General features: G+C 41.8%; 2 protein-coding genes across 4 annotated transcripts in view; one reads left to right on the top strand and one right to left on the bottom strand.

Annotated features, from left to right (window-relative positions):
• Positions 1-15,368, bottom strand: part of LOC146679702 (protein NLRC3-like) — a 230,715-nt gene that overhangs the window by 161,445 nt on the left and 53,902 nt on the right. The window lies entirely within an intron of this gene.
• On the top strand, positions 10,695-14,237 carry LOC146679703 (uncharacterized). Its single transcript, XM_085450151.1, has 4 exons — positions 10,695-11,066; positions 11,152-11,259; positions 11,337-11,510; positions 12,115-14,237. The coding sequence occupies exons 2-4, from the start codon at positions 11,209-11,211 to the stop codon at positions 12,745-12,747; spliced, it is 858 nt and encodes a 285-aa protein (XP_085306277.1). The 5' UTR covers positions 10,695-11,066; positions 11,152-11,208; the 3' UTR covers positions 12,748-14,237.

The raw sequence follows: 15,368 nt of genomic DNA, 5'->3' as shown, positions 1-15,368 counted from the left end.
GCCTCGCGGAGTGATACGTACTGTGCTTCAACACAATATTACAATATTACCCTACTGTGTATAAGGTTCGCAGCTGAGTGTGAAGCAGCGGGAATGAGGATCAGCACCTCCAAATCTGAGGCCATGGTTCTCAGCCGGAAAAGGGTGGAGTGCCCACTCCGGGTCGGGGATGAGTTCCTTCCCCAAGTGGAGGAGTTCAAGTATCTCGGGGTCTTGTTCGCGAGTGATGGGAGAAGGGAGCTGGAGATCGACAGACGGATTGGGGCTGCGGCTGCAGTAATGCGGACGCTGCACCGGTCAGTCGTGGTGAAGAGGTAGCTGAGTGTAAAAGCGAAGCTCTCAATTTACCGGTCGATCTACCACCCACACATGCAGGGTCTTGGAGTAGGGGTATGTCACCAGGGTGCAGAGGAGGCTACCCCCCCCCCCCCCCCCCCCCTCTGTCCCCTTCCGGCTGCCTCTGCCTCAATTTTATCCCACAACTTAGACATTCACATTATTCACACTCTCATTACACATACATATAGGATCTTGGGGGTGGGCACAATCACGGAGTCCATATTACCATCAGGGTGTACACCTCACCCCTGGCGTCGTTGCCCACCTCTCAATTTTAAATACACTTAGACATTGAGGGCTATCAGGAGGGACTATGCGCTTACCTGCTGCTCTCTGGCAGGTAGCTCCATGCCCTCCTGAGTTTTAATTGCACCTTAGAACACACATGCATCAACACTACAATGAGCGGGTGGAGGGAGGTTTGGAGTCTTCTCCCATCCCCATTCTCTGCGGCCTGCTGGAGCGGGAGGGCTAGGAGGAGTTGGCCGTCCGACTGCGGTCTGGAGTGTGGGGCCTCCCTGCTGCTACGGAGTCGGGGCGGTCTGCCTCTCCCCACCGCAGGGAAAAGGGTAACACCACCTGGGTCTGGGTGCAGTTCCCCCCTCCAGGGGCAAGGGTACCTAGACCCGGTTTGTAGAGTATGCTTGGGGAGTGTGATCGTGTGTACAGCGTCTCTTTATGTCTGTCTCCACGTTGGTTGAGTGTGGAGTGAGTGCATATGAGAGCATGAGGGGGGGAATGGATGTTTGTGTCTGTGTGTGCCTGTATGTCTGTGTCTATATGTCAGGTTGGGTATCAGACACCACCTCTCTGGGGACACCTCAGGCCCTCCAAGGTTTGGAGGCCTATCTCCACCCACCACCACTTCCCCTGCCGGTGGCGGACTCCCTCAGGTGTCGGTGCGTTGGTGGTTCTTTGTGTCTGGGGGTGGGCGTCCAGGTACACACCGGCTCACTCCTTGGCGGCCGCTTATTGGGGCCTGGAACCTGGGGCTCGCTCGGACCACTTCGGAGGTGGGGTGCCCCCGGCCTCTCGGCCTGGGGCTCGGTCACTCAGGCACAGCTGGCTGCCGGCGGAGCTCACGGGCGCGTCACTGCAACTCCCCCTGGCTTCTGCTCCGCGGCTGCTGAGTGAACCCTCATCTGGGACTCTCCTCAGCTCTTGCTGGGACAGTGGCGCAGCTGCCCCTCTGTTGGTCTTCCTTGGTCTCTTGTGTTCTGGGGGCCTCTGGATGTCTGGAGTTTTGATCTCCTCCATACCTGCTTCATACCCTGGAGGACGGGGCTGTGGCCCCCCCACACTCCCTAGCAGATCGTTACATGGAGAAACCTTTGGAATGCAAGCACGCTGATCCACACAGGTATGCACACGGGTGTTCACTGCTCGTAGACTTAAATTACACCTTTCTTGGCTACTACTTCGAAGCACATCTGTCCTGCGTGCTGCACAACAACATTGAATATTTAGTATTTACTGCTGTTTACACTTAGCTAGATTAATGCGATGGTGTTGTGTTTAGTATGTTGCTTTGTTTTTTTTGTTTTTTTGCTTGTTTTCTATTCTTCTCTCAACAGGTGATCCAGGAGATTCTTATTTTTTTTCTCCCCCCCTTTCTCACTGTCCCTCTCCCCTTCTGTTTTTCCTTTCCTTCCTCTTTCTTTCTCCCTTTCCTATCCCTCACTCATGTCTGTCCCATCTGTAACATCTGAAAATAAAATATAATAAATAATAAAAACAAAGATCGACCAAATGGACCAATATGGCAATGCCACGAAGATCCATTTGGCAAAGTAAATCCATTGGGTATCCTTGTTGGTCTTCAGACAACAATTCTGATGGCTAAAGAACCAAATGGGACAGGCAAAAAAAAGAAAAAAAAAGAAAGGTTACTGGTGGATGCCAGCAACCATCTTGGAAGAGAACAATATAATCTGTTATAAGGCCTCCATTTGAAAATTGTGTATTTGATACTAGAATATAATAGCAAAATGTAATTTGAAGATAACATGTAGTATTTAAGTGACCAAGTAGTATTGGGTAAAAGTTATTGAATGGTGTTCGGATAAAGTGAGAAAATTGTGAAGGATTAAAATATTCCAAGAGCTCAAATTACTTCATCAAAACATGTTTAAGTCACATTTTATCAACACAAATTGCACAGGCTTATTGAACTTGAATAAATTGTGTTAATTTAACTCAATTGTTTAAGTTGCTGCCAAAGCAAAACATCTGTGTGCAACAAATGTCCACCATTGAATTAAGTAAATCCAACAACATATTTTTTTCAGTGTAGTTTGGACTTTATGATTTCTGTAACTGGAAAATATTATTTTGTTTAAAGACAGAAGTGACCGCATAGTTGCAACATCAAAGGGAAATATTAATTAATTAGCATCAAGTATATTTGTTGCTTAAGCGTTTGCACTATAACTTAAGTAGGATTATAACTTTTAAGGAAGGAAAGATTGCAGATATTTAGTTCACTGTTTCAGTTATTTTATATGAAATTAAAACATTTACGTTGGTCAAATATGATGCTCTAAATCAAATAAAAGTTTGAAAATAAATGATGTATTTTTAAATGCTGCAACAAATGTTCACAAAAAGTAACTATAATTAAAACCAGTTAAACAAAATCAAATGTTTGAATCATGCTTAACCAAATGCCAGGCTGGAGAGCTGAACCTAAAGTATACGTAGAAAGATTTCAACATCTGAGCAGTTTTTAATGTTTTTATCACATATAAATGTCACAGCAGTGGGTCCTGGCCCAATGCTTTGTGTTTTTGGTTTTCTTTGACTCTTGTTTTTCTTGGTTTTTGTTCTTCTTATTTATCAGGCTCTCAGTAATCTTAGTTCTCCCTCCCTCAGTGTTCATTTCAGCCTGTGTTTAGTTTCTGTTCCCGTGTCCCACGTTTCATCGTTTCATGTCGAGTCAGCCCTGTCTCTCTGTTTCCTGTGTCTCCCCAGTCAGCCCCGCCTCCCTCGGGCACTCATGTGTGATACAGAGTAATAAACCTGACTACATTTGCTGCACTCTCTTTATTACCTGTTACTTTAAAATTCATACACTAATTATGTCTGCCCATCTCTCTAATGTGAAGGTCAAAGGTCAACATCCCAGTGACATAAGAATAATCCCAAAGGGGCAAAGGCAGCGGTTAATTTAGCACATTTAGCATTAAGGGTACAGCAAGGATATACTTTTACTTATTGTGGCAGGGGTGTGGTCTCTGGCCTGCTGCAGCGGAGGCTGGTGGCGGGACGTTGGACGGCACAGGTGAGGGTGATGGAGCTCATGACTCTCCCCTTTATAGTGACGGAGGAGACTGGCGTGGGGGAAGCGTGTAGTGGAGGAAGCCGAGGAGAGAGCTGGTTTCTGGCTACAAAGACGGCGTCAAACCAGAAAAGATTGCTCGTGGTCAAATAATGTGTAATAATGATGAAATAAATAGGCCATTGGGAAAAACGGGATTTTGAAATAAAGACTGACTTTGAAAAAAAGGACATTTTGGATTAAAAACGGCTGGGAATAAATAAAATGCCTCAGGAATAATCTCTGTTATTGTGAAAAATAATGATCATGAAATAATATTTCACAATAATAAGTAAATTTATATAGCAGAATGCAATATATTTCACAATAATGAGCTTTTTTTCAAAATGTGTTCAATTATTTCACAATATCATTCTCACATTACATATCTGTGTCTTATTTATTCACATAGTTATTTATTTCATCATGACTTATTTATTTATTTAATTTTGAACACTTTGGAGTTCCATATGGTTGTAGTGGGCTTGTAATGTAAATGTGTCTGATTAAATGTGACATTAATGCTGACGCTGCATCAAACCCTGATAAAACAGTTCTATTAGTGGGTCTGTGTGATCAGCATCAGTGGGTGAAGCTGAGGCCTTGACTAGTAGAACGTCATGTTGGTGTTTAACAACACATGAGCCAACATCAGACTCCGAGATCTTCTGATGCTAAAGATCAGAAGATCCAGTGTGACATCATCGTTACCTGGCAACAGCAGCCCTCATCTGACTTTATTGGAGGATATTTACACCAGCAACACGGTTTAGTTTGATATGACGGATTAACAACATGCGCTGTGATATCCAGTTCATCTGTAATAGATACTGGATCTAATCAGTCAGCAGATATTTGATCAGCTTATTTATAATTATACTAGAAACAAATACAACTGTGTTGGTGATTCATGCAAACTTGCATATCAGCCTTTGAAGGTTTTGTAGTATTGAGAACAAAGAGGTTGTGTTAGGGCTGAAAAGCCCGACTTGTTCTCCTCTGCAGGTCATCAAATGCACCACAGAAGTTTGTATTTGCACAGCCTGTATATGTTTGATGGCTTTATTATTCTCTGTTCAAAGACAGTAAATATGGAAAATGTCTCATGTAGTATCAGCTTCATGTAAAATGACTGCAGCAAACATTTAGAGAACATGTGCTGCTGTTTGTCCTACATTTCAACACTGAATGAACCCTGAAAACATGATGGCAGCTGGCAGGTTGGAGTTCACATGAAATATCGGCTGTATGAAGACTGGAAATATAGATGATAAAAACATGCAGCCAAACATTTGTGGACATGAATAAACTATCTGATCCAAAAAGCAGGAAGTGACACAGCTAGAAAGTGTGTAACAGCTGAAGTCAAATGTGATGCAGAGTTGAATCTGCACTTGGATCCATCTGTGAAAGGTCCACATGTAGGAATCACATGAGTCCTGATGTTTGTCAGTCCAGCTTGATAACTCCATCTACTGTGGCTACATATACTGGGCTGGTAGCTCCACAGTGTTGGAAAGAAACTATTAAATGTGCAAAGTTTAAAATCGGAGGCTCTTCTAACACAGGAGCCATGTTGAGTTTAGATCACAGCTGACCACCGGCAGTCTGAAATGGAATGAAGCCCATTGACAGCCAGCAGGTCTAAACAGGAACACACCCATTTGTATGTGTGGCAATGATGTGGCTGCAGCTGACACAGGATTGGTTCAAACTAAACATCAGACACATTTCACAGAGTTCACAAATAAACTCACGTTTTTATTTTTGAAGATGATCATAAAGTAGAATTTATGGTCCAGTAGAAACAGCAGGAGGTTTGAGCCCCTCAGCCCTAAACTGAGTGTTTCAGCTGATCTGAGGCTTTCTGGGAGTTTGTTCCAGATATAAGGAGCATAAAAGCTGAATGTAGCTTCTCCGTGTCTGGTTCTGACTCTGGGAACTGATAAAAGACCGGATCCAGATGACCTGAGGGATCTGGAAGGTTCATACTGGGTCAGGAGGTCACTGATGTATTTTGGTCCTAAACCATTCAGAGCTTTATAGACCAGCATCAGAACTTTAAAGTCTATCCTCTGACGGACAGGCAGCCAGTGTAAAGACCTCAGAGCTGGACTGATGTGGTCCACTTTTTTGGTCTTAGTGAGGACTCGAGCAGCAGAGTTCTGAATGAGCTGTAGTTGTCTGACTGATTTTTTAGGTAGACCTGTAAAGATGCTGTTACAGTAATCAAGCCTACTAAAGATGAATGCATGGACTAGTTTTTCCAGGTCCTGTTGAGACATCAGATCTTTTATCCTTGAAATATTCTTGAGGCGATAGTAAGCTGATTTTGTTATTGTCTTAATGTGTTTTTCTAAGTTTAGGTCTGCATCCATCACTACACCCACATTTCTCGCCTGGTTTGTGGTTTTTAGATGTATAGATTGAAGTTCTCTGGTGACCTGTAATCGTTTTTCTTTGGCGCCAAAGACTATTACTTCAGTTTTGTTTTTGTTTAGCTGGAGAAAATTGTACGGGGCCTTGGTCTCCTGGTGACATTGTGATATATATTTGTGTGTCATCTGCATAGCTATGACAGTTTATTTTGTTGTTCTTTATAATCTGTGCCAGTGGGAGCATGTAAATGTTAAACAGAAAGGGTCCCAAGATGGAACCTTGGGGAACTCCACATGTGATACTTGTCTGCTCGGATGTGAAGTTACCTATTGATACAAAGTATTTCCTGTTTTCTACGTATGTTTTGAACCAGTTTAGTACAGTTCCTGAAAGACCTGTCCAGTTCTCCAGTCGTTTGAGTAATATGTTGTGGTCAACTGTATCAAATGCTGCACTGAGATCCAGTAAAACTAAAACTGACATTTTTCCACTGTCTGTATTCAGACATATGTCATTAAACAGCAGAAACAGGATTTGGAGGAAGATGTTAATAGATTAGAAAGAATTGTACACTGTGAATCAATGCAAGTCTTTCTATATAGACAGATCTGTAATAATCCCTCAGGTAGGTTCCTCTGGGACAGTCACAGATAGAGACACCAATTCTGACATCCTTTGAAAGTCTGACTTTGAATTTTCATCACTCGTCATGCACAAAGATGTTAATTCTACATATTCCTGGTACTGAACTCTAAATCAATATGAAGAAAATGCTCCTGCTAATCTGCATCTATGTTGATATCAAATCCTTTTCCAGCACATGGATAAATCTCTATAAATCTTTCAGTCTGATCAGAATGGGCACAGTGTTGTTATTGCAGCTCCCTGATGTTTGAAAAGCTAAATGTCCATTTTAAAGTGCTCGTGTGTAGGATTGTGTTTCCTTCCTTTGTGCAGTTCTTACAGTAAACATGTTTGAATGTTTCCTGTTCCCCTGATGCTTCTTCCTGTTGGATAAAGTTGGTTTGAATAACATGTTCTTATAGGTTTTAATGAACTTCAGACTGGGATCGACTTACAAAACTGTCTCATTTTATTGGAACGATCCACATTTGCATCCATTCACGGTACATTTGACATCTGAACACGTTTGTACACATGATGAAAGGACAGATGGTGTTTGTGTGTCCTTCTTAAACTTAGTGTGGATGTTTCATCATGTAGAACTACTTAGAACAAAGTCTTTGGAACATTTGGAGAACACGTTTAGGAAAGTAACATCCTGGTAGAACATTTTCTTAAAGCAAAGCAGAGCTGCAACATGACTGTGAGGATTCAGAAGAATAAAGTCAGAATACTTTATTATTATGAAGACTAAAGTGCACCTTAATGCTGCCGATGAACACACATGTTCTTTGTGAAAGCATGTGTGAGCACAGCTGACGTGCACCACACTGACCCCACTCGCCCCATTTCTTCATCCACTTCTTGCTCTTGTGCTTGAAATGAGACGCAGCAAAAGTCAGAGGCTCTAAAATCCACAAAAAGGGGGCTCGTTAGATCAGGATACTGGATGTGATCCATAGAAAACATGAATAATACACCACTTTATTTGAAGCATCTGTAGCACTGCCTCAGCTCTGGATGTTTCCACAGACTCCTCTGTGCACCTAAAGGAAAGGTCAAAGGTCAGCAGCACATGTAGTTGGGACAATTCTTCAGTTGCACAAACTCTACAATTTTTTTCCTCCAATGACGACTTTTCACTTGCAGAAATGGTCCTGTGTGATTTCCAGGCTGTGATATAAAAACTACACTCAACAAAAATATAAACGCAACACCTTTGTTACTGCTCCCATTCCCCATGGGATGGACGTAGAGACCTAAAATTCATTCCAGATACACAATATAACCATCCCTCCCAAACAGTGGTCACAAATCAGTCCAAATGTGTGGTAGTGGGCACATCTGCTATATTGAGATAATCCATCCCACCTCACAGGTGTGCCACATCAGGATGCTGATCTGACATCATGAGTAGTGCACAGGTGTACCTCAGACTGCCCACAACAAAAGGCCACCCTGGAATGTGCAGTTTTGTCTCACAGCAAAATGCCACAGATGCCACAAGCAATGAGGGAGCGTGCAATTGGCATGCTGACAGCAGGAATGTCAACCAGATCTGTCGCCCGTGCATTGAATGTTCATTTCTCAATCATAAGCCGTCTCCACAGGCGTTTCAGAGAATATGGCAGCACATCCACCCGGCTTCACAACCGCAGACCTCGTGTAACCACACCAGCCCAGGACCTCCACATCCAGCAGGTTCACCTCCAAGATCGTCTGAGACCAGCCACCCAGACAGCTGCTGGAACAATTGGTTTGCACAACCAAACAATTTCTGCACAAACTGTCAGAAACCGTCTCAGGGACGCTCAACTGCATGCCCGTCGTCCTCATCGGGGTCTTGACCTGACTCCAGCTCGTCGCCGTAACAGACTTGTGTGGGCAAATGCTCACATTCGATGGCGTCTGGCACGTTGGAGAGGTGTGCGCTTCACGGATGAATCATGGTTCACATTGTTCAGGGCAGATGGCAGCTGAGAATGTCCCAGTTCTTGCATGGCCAGCATACTCACCGGACATGTCACCCATTGAGCATGTTCGGGATGTGCTTGACCGGCGTATACGACAGCGTGTACCAGTTCCCACGAATATCCAACAACCTCGCACAGCCATTGAAGTGGAGTGGACCAACATTCCACAGGCCACAATTGACAATCTGATAGACTCCATGCGACGATGTGTTGCACTGCATGAGGCAAATGGTGGTCACACCAGATACTGACCGGTTCTGGGTCCCCAGACCCCCAATAGCGCAAAAAACTGCACATTCCAGGGTGGCCTTTTGTTGTGGGCAGTCTGAGGTACACCTGTGCACTACTCATGATGTCAGATCAGCATCCTGATGTGGCACACCTGTGAGGTGGGATGGATTATCTCAATATAGCAGATGTGCCCACTACCACACATTTGGACTGATTTGTGACCACTGTTTGGGAGGGATGGTTATATTGTGTATCTGGAATGAATTTTAGGTCTCTACGTCCATCCCATGGGGAATGGGAGCAGTAACAAAGGTGTTGCGTTTATATTTTTGTTCAGTGTATATACATATATACACAGACCTCACACAGAGACAGCAGCTACACTGTGTGTGGATGTGATCCAGTCACAGCTGTGGGTTTCAGTCAGTGTGTCTCTAACTTCATGGTCACATTTCAAAGCTTATTGGAGCCAGAAGATGTTCAAGTAAAAGATTTATTGCTGTACTCGTCTACCAGGATAACAGGAGGTTCATAAAGCTGTGTAATACTTCAGCTTTACATCATGCAGTAGTAGTTTATTAAACCCCCCAAAATATGACTATCCAGAGTTGGGACCAGGAAGCAGAGTTGCAGTCTTACACGCCTCTCTGCAGCTTCTCTCCTCCTGCTACCCCCCAAAAACCCATCTCCATAGAGACTGTGTCAGCTTCCAAACAGACAAAAAAACTAAAAACCAGCAACAAACAACTTAAACATAAACAGTCACAAAGAAAGAACAATACAGTATCCACATCTGAACCAAAGAGTAAAACAGTGAAATGTGGATTATTAAACATTAGGTCTCTCTCCTCCAAGTCTCTGTTAGTACATGTTAGTAAAAACATTTCTGCATTTTACCCATATTTTATTTTTAACTCAAAATCAAAGATTCCAGATTCTCCTACATGTTGGTTTTGAATCAGATAGGACGACAGATTTCAGGTGGCCCTGTGTCTTTCTCTATTACATTTGCCACTGTGTAACTCAAAGTTATTTAAGGACTAGTTTATTTCAATGGATGAGTTTACTGACTGACGCGCAGAAGAAATAGTTCTTTATGGAGCCTAGATGGTGTGAATGATGAGACCAAAGACTGCAATATCTTGTACCAAAAATATATTGAATAAATGGAGGAAAGGGGAAATGGAACAAAATAATTAACACAACACACAACATAAATGCCCACAATTAAATAATAAATCAATGCTGTGATCTTTCTGTGCAAAAGTCCTTTTTGGTCCTCTTCTTTTTAAAGTTCACTTTTAAGGTATTCCTCCTTAGAGTCCAGCTTCATACAAATGGGGAAATATGTCCGTAATCCAAAGACGGCTAAGTGGGGGAAAGAGGGGAAACAAAGAATGGTCCTACCGGCTCGCCACTTCAATATGAAGAAGATTAATTCAAAGGGAGGGAACAAAACCTGACCTGTAGGTCAGAAAAACGTCCATTAGCACATCAAGTTCGATTCAGTTTATCGGTAAACAAATATATTTTTCTGCAAGCCTATGTAACAATGCAAATCATCATCAACCAATGTACAACAGTTAAATTATTAATTATCTTGGCTACGTAGCTTAATCTATACATTCCAGTAGCGTTTGCTACAAACAATACAAAAACAACAATAAAGGAAAACAGCTGTCTAACAGACAGCATAGCCGAATTCAAGGCAACACATAACAATAATCATTCAATCGCACTTTGTTTCAAAGTAAGCCCATTAAAATGCTTAAGTAAATAAAAGTGTTCAAAAACAGCGGTTTTTGAGCCGGAGTTCTGCTCGTGGTGGGAACGCCGCCGCACAAAGTCATTTTTTAATCGCGAAAACGATCGACTGGTTACTGACAACCAAAAGGTTGTTTTTGGTAGATATTAAAGATCATGGGTGGGCGGGGCAAATGGAGCAGTTTTCTACAGTCGAGTAAAATTCCAGGAAAGAGCTGGGTGTGGCTTTCCTTTAAATCACATGATCAACAGCTTTAAGATGGAGGCAACTCGCTCAGTGTTTCCTGTTTCATTCTTAGACTGTGGCGATGGTAAGTAGCAGCTTTTCACTTGTTACCTGGCATCTTTTCAGCCACCAATGATAGTCATTGTATGTTATCAACATTTCACTAACTATGTTTTCTCTCATGTTTAAAATAGGCCGACCAAGAGCAAAATAGGTATGTCTGCAGACTCTGCTGTAGCCAAAGTTATCAGATCTCCTGTGTCTTTAAATCCCTAACTGCTCGATCATTATCATTTTAGAAGACAACAATTTCTCAAAGGAGGTTCAAAACTAATGCCTACAAGATTACCAAGAGGATGGTTCGGGGCTCTTACATGACTCCGGGAAGTCAACACTTGGTGGATGAGGTGTGTTACCTTTGACACTTTTAAGACAGTCCTGTTTATCACTACTAACAATAAGCAAATATGTTTTCACTCAACAGATCCTTCACAGCATGTTGTTTCTGGGCAAAATCAACAACATCCCCTTTTCTCCAGAAGAAATCTTCCCTAATCCTTTTGTTTTGGGTTCTTTAATGAGAAGATATCCCAGGCCTTTAAAGTTGTATTCGACTCAGCTTCCCAGGCGAAGTCCCTTCTCCTGTGTGCTCGACATGGTAAGATAACTCTTCTCACATTGTCAGTCAATCTGACAAACTTCCAGTTTTTAGGAAAGTATAATGCAAAGTGCTTTTTTACTGAGAAATCCAAAGAAAATCCATACTGTACCTTATACTTCAACATATGCTTCTAGCTATACTTCTCCACCAAACACAGAGACTGCAGGAGAGCTGGAGACTTGCTTCAGAATTTGTTAGTTCTAAATAATGTCTAACAGACTCATTATTGGAGATGCTTACAGTCTTCAAGGCGTATATGATGCTGTCACTGTGTAGCTGCTGGATCTGTTAAGCTCAAAGACTCTAAATTCAGCGTGTTTTGACAGCCCGGCATAGCAAAATAGAAAAAAAAAAGGTCAATTATCAAATTTAATTATAAATTAGTGAGAACAAAGATGGATTTTTGCTTATTGATTTAAAATTAAATAGATTTTTGTGACTTGTTTCACCCCCTATCTTAAAATGTCTAAATCAAAAGCATCCAATGGTCCTGCATAGTTAAATAAGTCAAGCAGCGAAACAAACATGTTGATCAACTTTCTATGAAAAACAACTATATAATCAGGTGCAACACTTTGACCAGATCTGTAACTGTTTTCAGATCGTCCTGCAAAATAACTCAGAGAATGAAGAGCAAATAAAGCAGAGTCTGCAAGATCTCCTCACAGACTTGGACTTAGAAGAGAATAATAAAAAAACAGCTTTCGTCTCGTCCACCATCTGCATTTCTCAAAAATCCCAAACCAACAAATCAGAAAGGTACTGCGGAGTCTCCATGTCCACCAAAGGTCCTAACGCTGGGAAAATTATGATTGCTGCCTCCTGTCTTAGCAAATGGCATAAATATGTATCTGGTGCGGTGATGACCTATTATCCAAACACAGTCCAGAAAGATTACTTTGATGGAACAATTGAAGTACCTGGAAATATCAGGTGTGAGGCTTTTTGTCTCCGTGATGGTGCCAGAATGAAGCCTTGCAGATCATGTAAGAATTTGTTTGGCTTGAACACAGAAGACCTCAGAGAGTGGCCATATGGTAACTGTGCTGAAGCTGAGAGCCTGAGCAATTTGCTTGAAAATGAGAGAGAAGTTGAAACACATGTGGATGAATACTCAGCTGAAAAGGACAACAGGCAGAGAGCTGAGGATGAGGTTGGTAGGGTTCTTAGAACCGTGTTGCAAAGGATTCGGTTTAACTGGACAGGTGAATTTTACAACCCAGAACAAGAGTGAGATTTCATGAAATCATTTGCATTCATCATTCTGATAAATCAAAGATTCTCTGCTCTGACAGCATCTGTGTGGATTTTCTGTAATCACAGAGACGTGTATAAGCACGTTTACTTTCCATCTCCATGTAATTGTCACATTTAATAATTAAAACTGGCTTCTATGGGTTTTTGTTTGTTTGCTTACATATCTAGTGTTTAATGCAATATGAAGCATTATCAGACAGCATTTATTGGGAAGAATCCCATATTTATACTGGTCTGTACCCAGGGTACACAGAAAATAAAAACACATGTTTTCTTATTATGATCCCAACTATAATTTACTTAAGCAAAAGCACTACATGTGTAGTTATAATATTTATAGCAGTTACTGTTGAGCTTTAAATTTATCATCTTAAATGTTTATATGCTGATTATATTGCTTTATATAAGAAAGGCCTAACTCTGAGTACACTCTGTGCCAAAAAGTGCTGACAGGAAACTGCATGCTTTTGCAGAAACGTGCTTTTGCAGCTAGAAAGTGAAGCTGATATATATCAGTTTTAATTAGTTTTTACCAACTGCTTGCTAGGGCAATCCCACGAGTTTGGTGTTTTTGTATTGAACATGATTCCAAGTGCTTTCTATAACACATAGCAGAGGTGCCACAACAAAGACTGAGAAGAGGACAGGAAGAGACAGTGAAAGAGATGCACTCCTTCGCCATTCATGTTAAAGCGTTGCATAGCTTTAATTTTAGAGAGTGTTGCATAACTTCAGTCATTTTTCTACCACAGGTGAAGCCAAGAATTGTGAAGCTCTCTTTTGGCCAAATACCAGAATCTGTAAGAAGAAGAAAAAACAAACAATCAAATAGGTCATTATTAAGAGGACAACAATCTCTTGATGATTATCCACAGTGTCTTTGATAACTCTGAGATACAAACTGTCAAGGATATACACATCCCAGCAAACAATAGCTGTGTTTGACTAAAGCGATTAATAACAAGGACAGAGCTACAATCACTACAGTCAAACATAAAGGGCTTAATCCTGAATCCAAGTCTGAGCTGTGATGCCGTTGGTGCTGAAAGCTGCTCAGATCCTGAAGCTGCACGTTTTGTCTCTCTCTAACCAAACCAGCAGCAAAAGAAGACACATTTCGCTTGACATAAACATTGTCATGAATTCCCTCTTACTTTTGCTGGTTTGCTTCCACCACCATTAAAACACACACAGAAAAACAACACAGCACAGCTCTCTGCCTCTCTCAGTGTACTTTAAGAACACCGTTTCCCATCTCAAATCTCTGTTTTTGGCATTATTCGCTTGCTTGTTATGAAGCAGTCTACCGTTGTTTACAGCCATTTTTTTTAATGACTTCCGACAAGACAGCCTCATTTCTGCTGTTCAATACCAAATTTTATTTATTTTTTTCAAATTAAGTGAAACTGCAAAATGCTCTGCTGTGTCTCTATTAAAACCTCTTATTAAAACCTCTGAATCACTTCAGCAGCATCAGCCAATGTACATTTGTTGAGTCGTGGTTCTCGTCTGCTTTTGTTCTACTGCAGAATAATATTTTTAAGGTTATCTACTGTAAAAAGCTAGGCCAGGAAAATCTGCTTCATGGTTTTGTGTTTTATCCTCAGTTACTTTGACACAAAAGCATCTGCTGTGATGCTCACACCTCTGATGAAGTTTCACAAGTGTCAGTACTGATAAATGATCAGAATTATAATGTTTCTGACTCTCTGAGTAAGAATTAAATGGAATCTAATTGGGACCTTGTGAATTGGAATTGAACAGGTTCTAGAAATCAGTGATGATACTCAGCTCCAATACCTACCGACTTTCTTCAGTTAAAGGACAAAAAAAGGGCACACTGGAGGCTGACAGAGTGTGCAATGGTGGGAATCATTTTGCAGAACTCACTAAAGTTTGTTTCTCCTGGAACAAGCTTTTTACACTTCGGCAAATGAAAATACTGTGTTAAACTAAAAAAGAGCACCAGACCAAGGTCTACAGTACTAACAGAAAAGCATGCCGTTACCTGTTGCCTGTCGACACAGCTGCTGATCTTCCTCACCAAAAAAATGAGGATCCCTGAAAGGAATAGAAAGGTTATGTTAAAATGAATGACTGTCACGGTGATCATGGGAAGCTCCGAAATATCACAACAATAGCTACGAAATCACAAAATGCAGTGTGATGTCTGTAAGCACCAAACATGACATCTCTGCAAATTCATCTTGAAACATGTAGGTACCTCACACGTACAGCTGCAGCCATCTCAGCCATTTATCACTGTGGCTGCCAAGTGGCTGCCACTTCACAAGCGCATGGCACAACATAGAAGAGCCACCTCCACAGGACAAGACTCAGCAGTCCATCTGCATCTTAAGGATAACGGACACTCTTTCGAGGATGCTAATGTTCACATTTTGGACAGAGAGGACAGATGGTTTGAAAGAGGAGTGAAAGAAGCATCTATGTCCACTGTGAGCGACCATCTTTGAACAGAGGCGGGGGTTTACGACACCAACTCTCTGCCATCTATAATCCAGTTTTGAGATCCTTCCCAGACGCCTTAACGCCCACTCACATCCTGGGCCATCTGACCTCAGGAATTCGCATGATAAG

The sequence above is a fragment of the Copadichromis virginalis genome, unplaced genomic scaffold (genome assembly GCF_057382275.1).
Source record: "Copadichromis virginalis isolate Kocher_CV1m ecotype Utaka unplaced genomic scaffold, C_Virginalis_male_GT1.1 unmapped_scaffold_1, whole genome shotgun sequence".
NCBI classification, from domain to species: Eukaryota; Metazoa; Chordata; class Actinopteri; order Cichliformes; family Cichlidae; genus Copadichromis; species Copadichromis virginalis.
The sequence above is the reverse complement of the archived record's forward strand: the minus strand, read 5'-3'. Positions and strand labels throughout refer to the sequence as shown.